This window comes from Amphiura filiformis, chromosome 1, assembly GCF_039555335.1.
Source record: "Amphiura filiformis chromosome 1, Afil_fr2py, whole genome shotgun sequence".
Classification (NCBI taxonomy): domain Eukaryota; kingdom Metazoa; phylum Echinodermata; class Ophiuroidea; order Amphilepidida; family Amphiuridae; genus Amphiura; species Amphiura filiformis.
Window position 1 is genome coordinate 77,772,965 of NC_092628.1, and position 12,127 is coordinate 77,785,091.

The 12,127-nt window shown below is 35.8% G+C and overlaps 1 protein-coding gene across 1 annotated transcript; it reads right to left on the reverse strand.

Annotated features, from left to right (window-relative positions):
• Nucleotides 1-976: 976 nt before the first annotated feature.
• Nucleotides 977-11,361, reverse strand: LOC140167013 (neuronal acetylcholine receptor subunit alpha-10-like). Its single transcript, XM_072190494.1, has 7 exons — nucleotides 11,268-11,361; nucleotides 7,496-7,635; nucleotides 6,363-6,407; nucleotides 6,021-6,130; nucleotides 3,388-3,615; nucleotides 2,849-3,162; nucleotides 977-2,408 (listed from the first exon to the last, which is right to left on the reverse strand). The coding sequence occupies exons 1-7, from the start codon at nucleotides 11,323-11,325 to the stop codon at nucleotides 1,873-1,875; spliced, it is 1,431 nt and encodes a 476-aa protein (XP_072046595.1). The 5' UTR covers nucleotides 11,326-11,361; the 3' UTR covers nucleotides 977-1,872.
• Nucleotides 11,362-12,127: the final 766 nt, after the last annotated feature.

Below are 12,127 nucleotides of genomic sequence, written 5' to 3' on the forward strand. Positions count from 1 at the left end.
CACAGTATACATGGTATAAGAGAGTGCAATACCACAGTATATTCATGTGTTTTACTTCCATGGTCTATGTTACTGCAAAATTCTTGATTAATATGTGGTGTTTGTCAGTCATGTTTGACGTTTGGGAGAATGGATAGCTACGGTACTGTTTTATAGGTAGGTGGGTATTTAGGTTGTGCGTTGGTAGTAGATTGTGTAGGTATAGGTTTAACGGGTATTTCATAGCACAGACCCTCTAGACTTTATGGTCTATGTTTATAGGTAGGTATATATGGCCTATAGGTAGGAAGGTAACAATGCATCTAGGTTAGGTACTACTAGATGGTAGTTGCTGTTGGAGCAGCGGTGTAAATTAAGGGCCAGTGCTGACTTGGACTGATTGGATCAGATCGTTTCATATAACCGAGTATAGGCCTACTGCAATATGAGTTCCTGTAGAGTAGTATGTTCTTTGTATTTATTTTTTGATATATTTCATTCAGTTTGGGTATTCCAAGGCCAAGCTCTCCCTTTTAAAGGGATTTTTATTTACTCAGTGAATATGAATTGGTTTTTCTGGTTTTTCTTATTGTTCAGATGCTAAATTGTATTTGACGTGAACACGTGAAAAATATGTGATGCACAAGGAAAGGTGAAAAGTAGCGCCCTCCATAAATCATAAAAGGCTATTTGCATTTAAACAAATCAAATTTGATATTAATGCCAGCTACAGTAATTGTACTAAGAGAGCCAATGAGCAGTTGTCAGTTTTTGTTAAGCATGTGTACCTGACTATCTGAGTTGCCAGATGCGTTATGAATAGTTGAGATGGAAACATCATTTAAGGAGAGACCGGGACCATTGAAATAAACCGCTAAAACTTACAGGCGATGTAAATGAAGATTTTTCTCTTTCTTGTTAAATACTTGATAAAATAAATTGGACGCACAGTACGATTATTGCTTCAATTATTAGGTTTCCACACTGATCTTGAAATCTGAATTACAAAATAAAAATTTTGTGATAGAAAATAAAGGTTAAGGAATCAACATTTGGAAGCCCCACACTGTGCCAGTGATAGGTATACAAAAAGGGGATGTATGAAATAGATGCAAGGGTAATGTATATCGATATGTGAAGTTGATGCAATAGGAACACCCAGCTACCATTTTCGTGTACGCTGGATAGAGCAACAGCGTATACACAAATAATACAGCATTCATTTAGACGATCTATAAGTGTGTATATTGGGTCTGCACCTTCTTAAATCAAAATATCATCAATAATCAGAGTTGTTACTGCATTAAAAAGTAAAACAGAAAACCAAAAAAAACAAAAACCAGCCACTACATTTACGCTCTGTGATTGTTACATACCTAGTGTTGCACCTTGAATGAGATATTATGATATTATAACCATCAAAAGCTTGGTCTGGCATGAAGTAATTATTTGTTTCACTAGAGCTTTGTCCTCTTAAATATTCTCATCTATTGATAGCTAATTTTGATTAAAATTTATACTAGAACTAGTCCCAATCGCAAATCACGACAGTCACGGTCGCGGTCAATCAGTGCCCTTCATTTGGCTGCCTTATTGAGCTATGGGTATCAAAGATCACCGAGTCATTCCATAATCGGTAGCCCTATTTGGTTGCTCTATTTGGGCAATACGCAGTAGCTTAGACGGGATTTTGGTGTGAGGGGGAAAGCCAAATTTTCGTCCCCATTTGTCATTGTTTTGTCCCATTTTTATTAATTTTAAAGACACATTACTCTTCGCCGCCCGTATTTTATCCCAGACAAATTTCGGAGGTGGGAGCGCTGTGCCCCCTGGCTACGCCACTGGCTAATGTGGCTATACGAGTAAGGAAACGTCAATATTATACTTTTATTATTATAACCAACGTTCTGTGGATAATTTCCAAGTGTTGTTTAAAAAATCAATTTCATACTCAAACTCCTGCTTGCTTCCAATAGTAATTGTTACTAATAACGTAACAGTAATAACAACTGTAGTAATGGAAAATATTAACATCATATATCTATCGACGACGAGCGACACTAATTTCCAATCATGGCGATTCTGATTCTCTTCCTCAATCTGGACGTCAAAACTTTTGGATTGGAGTTTTGATCCATCATTGATATCCTCATCAGCAAAAGTGGACATGTGCACCACTGGAGCGATCAAATTATGCAGATAATGCGTAGATGAGATTGTAGCTGTTTCCCTCTTCGCAGACTTCGTCTCATGATGACGCTGACTTGTCTTGATAGCATTCATACATACAAGACGTGGTAATATTTGTAGCACTATCCAATGAACCCAACTTGGAATAGGTTTGTGTGCGATACTACTCATGTGAATAACAATAACGGTTGCAATAACAGATGCACTCACTGTTGCTATCATTGAAAAAAAGTACGAGCCTGTATATAGGAAAATAAACATTGCGAATGACATAATATGTATGCTCTAAGAATATTACTTTATGATTAGAATTGTGTCCTATTGTTCTAGACATATTTTTGCAAATGATATCATTTACATTTTACCCTCTTATAATTTGACACTTTAAAGCGTCTTTTGCTCGCAAATCTCAAGACATCTACTCCTAATTTGACAAAGAACAAATAAATATTTCACAAAGAATTTGCAAATTTAAATTTAATAAATGATATTCTCGTGGTATAATTTAACGCAGCTTTACGATACACTATTAAAACATACTTTACTTAGACGTATATATAATGTCGAAACAATCTGGAGACAATATATTGTCCTGTTGTTTCTTCATAGGTTAAGAAATAAGTTGATAGACTATGAAGGGGTGGCTATTACGAAGAAATTAGGGCTTGAATATACTTACCAATAATAGGCGATTCTGAACCATTTGGAGGCATATTATCAGAAATGATCTGCTGAAATACAACTAGTGCCAGCAGATTGGTGACAGACAGCGTCACCTTTTCCCCGCACTCCGGTGGAAGGTAAAATGCCATTAGTGAAAGTACCGAGATGAGAGAGACTGGGATGATCAGATTTAGAAGGTAAAAGTCTGGTTGACGTTTAAATATCAACCGGTATTGGACTTCGTAGAAAGGAAATTCGCAACATGAAAAATATGTCGTCATTGGCTTCATATCAACAGCGACCATATCCCATACACCATTCGCCAAGTATCTGGAATGACGAAAGAACGGAGGTTTTTCAGGGTTAAATGAAAATGAATTTTGAGACTTGCAATTCGTTGAATTATGCAAATATTTTATGTGCAAATATCTTTATTTTAAGCACCAACCGAGACCCTAGCAAATGAAATGACCTTGCCTGAAGTTTTGTATTTTGGAAGTTCATCGTAAATAACTTCAGTTTTAAAATCAGTTTTATGAATATTTTTAAGCTTACCTGTTTTGATTAGCGTCTTCTCCAGACTCTGGTATTAGCTCAAGCTCTTTACCAGTATACCCAAATGAGCCAAATGTCATATCACACACCTGAATATCATAGGGAAACCACATGACTCTTATAGGACAGCCACTGACAAGGAAGATAGGGACAAGCCACGTGATCTGACCTGTTGAAGTGATGTTTACTACAGTGTCTGGTTTGAATCGTTGAAAGAATAAGTCAACGCTGGAAAAACAAAAAACAAAACAAAACGAAAATATATAATTTATCATACATTTTGAGCTCGGTTAATGAGTTAGAGGGTCACTTCCGGTTAAAGGTCAACTGAGGTGAAAATCTTAAAACAACCTTCAAATTCAACAAACAAATTGTCAAATTGCTCATCTTTGCACATAGATTACCAATATGGTTAAATATTTCCAACATCTGCATTCAGTTTTGAGTTATAAGCTTTTGTTTCAATCCGAGCTCAAGAAGACCGTAAGTCCAAAAATGATAAATCGATCAATATCGATCATTATTACAGATAATTACTTGGTTGATATACAAAATGATTGTTCTTGCCTATACCCATGTACCCGAGAAGTATCAATATTATGGCTTTTTTGGTTTCCAAAATATCTTATTTAAAAAGTTTAAACGATCATATATCAAAATGCCAAATATGGACTTTGCGCTTAGGTCTTCAATTAGTGGCTAGTTCATGATAGATTTTAAAACCCTAAGTTACCATGGTTACGTGTTTCTGTTAAATTCTTGTTAAACCCAATAGATCGTAATTATTACAAGCTGTATCAAAATGATTGATATTCATCAGATTTCATTGAAAATGGATGAGTTTATTGCATCAAAATAAGATCCAAATAATTTGTAGAGTAATTGTGTAACAAGTCATAAGCTATACATTCTGGATATTTCAAAAGTATTAAATGTTGCATTTGGAAGAGGTAGGCTTTTAATAAACATCAAAATTGATGAGTACCAATCATTTTGATACAGCTTGTACCTGATTGAACAAATTCAGCTTGTACCTGTAACTAAGTCTGTGATAATGGTTTTAAGTGAAAGACTGAGCCGATTTTGACGTTCCAATACTCTAGATTCAGAAAAGCTCATGTCATACATTAAATAACTACAGCACTATAATTGATTGCCAAAATATATAACGTCCCAATTTCAATCTGCCAAGATAATGAGCTACCTTGAAAGAGAAAACAATTATTGCCAATAAACATACTACTAAAAGCACATTAATGCGTACATGGTAAGTAATATGTGACAAAACAAATTGATAGCAAATGGACCCAACGTAATCATGGTAATCTGACTTGTATAGTAATGGCGTCGAGAAAGGTCCTAACAATATAAACCGCATTTTGCGATGGTACAACAAAACCATGTAAAATTTTCAGATATGTTTACTGAATAAAAGAAACATAATGAGATAATATCTATTTATCAGAGAAAACGCCAGTGGTGTAGCCAGGGGAGGTGCCCCGCTCATCATTGCCGTCGGTACATGGCGGGCCTTGGCGAAAAATTTTCTGGGTCAACAATAGACAAAAAAGTTAATAGTATATAAACGTGCCTTGAACAGTTTTGTCTAACAACCCACAAGTTTGTGCCACGGTTCCAAAAACCTGGCTACGCCACTGGAAAATCCAATGGATCCATGTTATGGCTGGGCCTATTCAAATGCCCGCCAAATGTGGTATTAACCATTTGTTGTGTTACATTTACAATCTTCAATTGGTCTATTACCAGAAAGGCTAATTGCCACTTAGTCTAATAATCATATAGTCTAATGTCCATTTAGTCTAATATTGTTTGGTCTAATAACCAATATGTCTACTAGTACTAACCATATAGTCTACTAACCGTTTGGTCTAATATTTCTTTAATAACCATTTGGTCTAATAACCATTTGGTCTAATAACCATTAGGTCTAATACTCGTATGGTCTAATAACCAGTTAGTCTAATACCATTTCGTCTATTTATTAATAAACTAAATGCTTGTAAGACTAAATGGTGTGTATACCAAATGGGTATTAGACCAAATGGTTATTCGACCTATTGGTTATAGACCAAATGAGTATTAGACTAAATGGTTGTTAGACTAAATCGTTTTAGACTTATTGGCTATTAGACTAAATGATTATCGGACAAAATGGTTATTGGACCAAATGGTTAAAGGACCAAATGATTATTGGACGTAGTGGATATAGACCTAATGGGTTTAGACGAAATTGATGTAGACGAAATGGATATTAGACCAAATTGTATTAGACCAAATGCCAAATCCCTCAGGACACTGTATAGGACTTTATGGTAACTTTTCATTGCACGGTACGTAGGCCGGTGTACGGGTCACCGAGCCGCCATTTTGTGACTCATAAGAGATACCAAATGGCAGATCGGTTATCATAAGAGATACTACATGGCAGGTCGGTAAACATGGTAAACCGTACAAGCTCGTACACCAGTCCTCAAATTCGGTATAGATAGTTTGTATGGAGTGTCTTATCTCGTTGTCTCTAAGAAAAATTATATTTGTTGACAATAATTTTTCACAAATCTACGCGTTACTTTTGGGGGGGGGGGGGTACCAATACATGACACGAAACTTACTTTTCATAAAATGTAATGTCTGGTTTCCATACCAAGTCTGAAGGCAGATAAATGTGACCAGTTCCATTATAGTTCGCCGGATCCCATATGAGAAACTCATCTGTCCATATCTGATGTTAAACAAAAAATTAGAAAACGTTGTCATCAGTCATGTTTACGGACAATCCCTTCGCATAATAATAATTTATTTTTGAGAGTCTAGTAGTCAAATTCTATTTAGGTAACTTACCTGGGATTCATCCATTAGCAAACACTCAAAGTAAACAAAAACAAGCATCAATTAGAATCCTCCTTTATTCCTTTCAATAAGACAATATCTCAATTGAAATAGCTGGTACTTACCAGTTTTAACCAGCAATCCATTATAAAATATTGACTTTTCATATTCTGCACGAACACAAAAACACAGATAATTGTAACCATTAGAATTAAAAGTACATGTATAGAATTATAGTATTGTAATGTATTGTAGCCTGAACACAACAGCTAGAATATTAATCGATTATAGTAAAAATCATATCTTTCCAGATAAATAATAGCTGCGAATACGAGATCATGTCAGATAAACACCAAGTTATATCAGTATTTAGTTTATGCAAAGTATAAGCTAGTATATTAACATATTTGTTTCAAAATGGTTTTTTTTTCGTTTAAAGGAGGATGGCTTGATTGTATCACCTGCTATCTCCACTTTGGTTGAATGGCCTTAAGCCTCACACGGTCCTGGTGTTTCAGCCTAGCATTTTAATCTCTTATCAAATGGGAGCCAAAATGTGAATTTAAGGGCCCATAGAATACTGTGTGAATAATAAAGTGTGTTTTTCACAGGGGCGAAGCAAGAGCATCGGGACCAAGGAGCAGTGCGGGCACTTTTAATATCTCCCTTATTCCCGTTATTTGATTATAGTTTTAGTCTGGGGTCCCTGAACCATCGTGGCCCTTCAACTCTGTCCACCCGCTTGCTACGCACGGTGGCTCAGTGGTTACGGCCTTGGACTCATAATCTGAGAGCTTGCTCGACGTGCGTGGTTCGATTCCCCGTCCCACCACCGTGTTGCGCCCTTGGGCAAGGCGCTTTGCCTCGCTTGCCTCACCCCACCCAGGTGCAATGGGAAGCTGTTAGGGGTAGTCACAGTCGTTGTACTGATGGACCCTGCGCCACTTGTAGGCTGCAAACGTGGTTCCGACATATTCTAATGACGGCGGAATAAATGTAAAGCGCTTAGAGGCTGTTTACGGCATAAAGCGCTATATAAATGTCTACATTTTTTTAATTTTTACGCCCCTGGTTGTCCCACTTCAGAAATATTATTTTTGGCGTCGCAAAATCACGTCAAACAAAACACCTTTTGGCCCTTATATATCACAATGTCAATGAGAACAATATGGGCTTTTCATTGATAGCAAAATGTAAATTTTGACGAAAGAAAAAAGAAAAAGAAAAAAAAATCAATCATGCAATAGTAAAAGCCTACCATTTCGACAAGATTATTGAACAGAGGACGAACTGTAACCTTCGTTAGCGTAGAGGTGTCTTTCACTGGTCTGATGACCACGTTGCCATAATTCTGTATCAGATGATCCCTTAACTGCTTATGATATGAGCCCTCACAATCTAAAAATTAAAATAAATTTAGATCATGATAACATTGATACAAATATCAGAAGTTGTTTATACTAACATCACAATCAATACTTCATGCCGAGAGCCAAATATCATTATGTGTGATAAGTGCAGATTGATATGTTTTCACACGAGGACACGAATACAAACGCACAAACAAATACGGCGCCATGGTATTATTGACAGTGAGTCCTAATTTCGACATTACTATTGCTAAAAGTCTTTCCCATATCAAATTTGAAAAACAAATCACTGCTCAGTGCCTGATGGGATCACAGTAGTTTGACCCATTTCTGGAGGACGTGACCTTTATCACTATTTTCAAGAAGTACGATTCGCTAAGCTTAAGACAACTGTATGTTGTGACCTCAATCCAAGGGCCGAGTAAGAATTAAGTGTGAATTCATACCGATCGATAGCTTGCCTCACTTTGTAGATCGCAAACCAACAGAATGCGTCATAGGTTTGCGTTGCTAATAAGCAAACAATGAATTTAATCTCGTCCCCCTTACTGAAGCTTTGATTCATCTATACACATTCAAACTTATCACGTAAAAGAAAATAGGTTACATGGGTTAGCTAATAATTATATACATGCGCTCATGTCTCGTCTCAAAAATATAACAAATTATGACACATCCACCTGAGTATATAATTGACAATCAAATAATTTAAGTCAACGCTTTGTCGTATCTACCGACAGAGGAATAATATATCTATTTGATAATGACAAATAGTGCACTTTACCCGGTGACTCTTATGAGATGGATTGTTCCTTCACCTTAATGCCTTCCCATGATTGATGACGAAAAAGCTTTTCTTTTAGAATTCGTATGTTTAAACTGATATTCTACGCAAATGCAAATGACTGTTCTGCAACTGTTTTCAATTGTCGTGATTAAAAAAAAATTTTACCAATATTGTTTCAATATTCAACTTGCTTATACGAATTTCAGTTTGTAAGAATAACAAAATGACCGCTTTTCAAGGAAGACCGCTTTTCTAAGGAAGGCCTCCTTTCACGATTTTATCAAAAAGCTGTCTTGATGTGATGTTTGAGGTAGATGTGTAAAAGCAGTTGTTTTTTCCATCAAGAATCAATAAACATTTTTTCAGCATGTTTACAGCCCATATGATATTTCATTATAAGACAAAAGTATGACCAAATAGTACATGAAGTACTATTTTGGTCGGCACAGTAGATGCACTCGTGTAATAATTATTACTTGCCGCCTATGACAAGCAGTAAACGCATCATTTTGTTCTAATGATCGAAATTCGTGGTGTTACCTTCGTTCATTCTAAGGACAATATCTTCAAAATGTAACGACAAATTCTAACAAAACCAACACATCAAGTATTCGGTATAATTTAACTTTTCAAATGAAGTTGATATTATACTTTCAATATTGTTTTGGAAATGACTTTATAGGCGCTACCGCCCCAAAAGCAACACATTTTGATGTATAGTAGGCCTACCATTTTTCACATTTTCCACCCTTTTTTCTTTACTAATTATTTATGCCGCCCCTTCTTCTTCCGCCGTCCCTCTTTTTGCCGCCCCTTCTTCTTTCCGCCGCCCCCTGCTTTGACCCCGGGGGGCTTCCCCCCAACCCCCCTCCCCCCAAAATACGCCCATGAATCTGGTTAATCTTCTTTAAAGAAGCAAGGGAAACCCCTTTCATTTTTTGTGATTAAAAATCAAGAATCAGCTATAGTATCATAAACTGACCTCAAAGAAAACTTTGTTGCCAAAATTGCTCAGTAAAGAGTTGTGGTCATACAGAGGTCAAATAAGGATTCTGAAAAAGTATGGTTTTACCTATATGAGATGTACGGTTCTCAAGTTATAAGCAAAAATGATCAAAGGTCGCATTTTCTAACAAATGATCTCTAATTGTATGATTTTTGATACAATTTCAATTTCCATAAAGAATAGTTTGAATCACCTGACCTAGGAGTAGTTTAATGCACCCTACAGTGGTTGTTACATAGGTATCTGGGTAAAAAGATATGACCTTTGACCTTTTCACTTATACCTCGAGAACTATTATATACGATGCAGATTGTGGTATATTTATATAATAAAGAACGTTCGTGCAGTGTCTTAATTTCATCCATCGAAGTGAATTCCAACCTACCCACAATTACAAGTGGCGCGCCCGGGCGTGCGAAATTCCCGGTGAAATTTCGATAAAGTGATAACCAGAAATCGATTGGTTTTTTAACGATTTCTTCGGAAATACATGGACGGACTTTTAAATGTATATTTGATAATGACTTATGGTATTATCCTGAACCGTACGTATATGACGAGTCGCTCTCAAAGAAGTTCACATTATTCTATATTTGATATTTTATATTTTGATGAAATTATTGATGAGACAGTAGTAACACAATTTGAGACTATTTTCATCGGGATCAGAAAATTCTTTCTGTTTTACCCTTGTGGATCTTCAAAATCGTTATGTTTGAATTTTCCAACTGAAGAAACATAAAATCTCGAACTGGCAAAGCCATTACCAAATAGCTGCACTATTATAACTTGAGTTTATAAGACCAATCGTACCACGCCCCAAAAATACACTTTGGAATTCAATCATGTTTCACCGTTGTTCATAACCGATTTAACAACGATCTACACATTATGGTTCGCATGGCAATAAAACATCATGATTTTGCACATTATTCATGAAAATTACTCCAATTCAAGACAACCCTTAATCAGGTGAGGTGACATCCTTACAATGTCCCAGAATCTTCAATATATTTTCCGTAAATGTCAACTTGAATTGTAATTCACTTTATGGTGCTCATGGTGCTTATCTGTGCTCGGTCATAGGTATACATATGGAAAGGTTTGTATACAAAAAACCGATTCTCTTATAAACCATCATGCGCACAGTTTCCACCTCGATACACCTGAGCACACATTTTCGTCCAAGAGCTTCCAAGCAGAGACCAACAAGCAGTGAATGTCTCCACCACAGTCTTTGATTACACTACACGGTTAAGTGCATAACAATGTAAGAGCTGTGGAGCTTCTAGCTGAAACATGGGTCTCTTTGATTGTTTTTTGTCGAAACCTCAAGTGTTCCCTTCATCCAATCAGAATCTTTTTTTTTATATCAAACGAAAGCCAATACTTCTTCCTAAAAACCCTTTTCGTCACTAGGTCAACAGATAACGCAATTCAGTGTTATAGCAAGGCGAATGTGGAAAATCTGTGAAAACTACCTATCCGAGCACATTTTTTGACCAAAATGTAGGTTTTAAAAGTTAATACTTCAAGTGTTCCTTACAATATTTTTCAAATTTTATGCCATTAAATGAAAAAGCATACTTATATTGCCCATATGCTAGCGTCACTAGAATGAGCAATGGTCAATTCTTTTAAATTGCAAATCTTGTGCAAAAAGTTACTATTTTTGCCTGGTTTGTCATACGGTTGTAAATTAAATGAACTATGACTTTTAAAAAAGAGCGCTTACAAATTGATATGCAGGACAGAATTGAAGCGAGACATAAGATTCACAAGAAGTCAGCATATACATGTAAATTATGAACAACCCCTTCCACATTTTATTGTTAAAATACTGGAAACAATATTATTAAAAACTTACCTTTAAAATGAGCCCAAACCAGAAATGCCCATTTAAGTATCGATGAAATGGTTTTCATTATGAAGCACCTGAAAGTCAATGGACATGAAAATAAATAAACACGTGATTTTTTTTTCAATTTGTCAAATTAACGATTTGCTTTAAACTAAAAAGAAACATACGATAAATTAAATTTACTAGTGGTGAGAGAGCTATGAAATAATTTGCATAATGATAGGAGACACAGAGGAATTAGCGGTGTTCTTTTAAAAGCATCAACAATGATCAACCAGAAAACAAAACGCAACAGCATTGTCAAAAACAGAAATCAACCAATAAACAAAAAGAATATAACTATGGAATAACGCTGAAAATAAGGCATACTGAATTTTGTTATAATACATGTAGTTCAGATTGTCTAGTCTTGGAATATTCAAATGGAACAAAAATCAATAGTAGTGAAAATCAGATTTGTTCCTTTAAAAAAGAAGATAGCTTACCTTTTTGGTTACACATCGCAGATATCATCGTTGACTATAATTATATGATAGAGTAAGACATTCAACATACAGGTTGATGTTTTCCTGATTTCTTACTACATAATAATACATCCACGCTGTGCAATAACAGAACAACATCAATTGTGACTTGGCTTCGATCTTCTTGAAGATTACACTTCCAGCTCCAATGTAAAACTAATGTAAACATCCGATGATTTGACGTTATTCATGTCGGAATGTCCGTCCTCATATATATGGTGTTCCATTTATGCATTAAAACAACTCTTAATTGCCATCGCAGTGGTAATCAATATCAATTTACGCGAGCAACGTTCTTCTGTAATGGAATGCGTTACGATACTACCAACTCAAATCGTGGTT

What these genes read in the sequence shown, in the direction of transcription:
- LOC140167013 (XM_072190494.1), bottom strand. Translation starts at nt 11,325, where the DNA reads ATGAAAACCATTTCATCGATACTTAAATGGGCATTTCTGGTTTGGGCT. An exon ending in GACATTACATTTTATGAAAA is followed by an intron (nt 3,616 to 6,020) that starts GTAAGTTTCGTG and finishes TTGTTTTTCCAG; the next exon opens with CGTTGACTTATTCTTTCAAC. An exon ending in GAAGACGCTAATCAAAACAG is followed by an intron (nt 3,163 to 3,387) that starts GTAAGCTTAAAA and finishes TCGTCATTCCAG; the next exon opens with ATACTTGGCGAATGGTGTAT.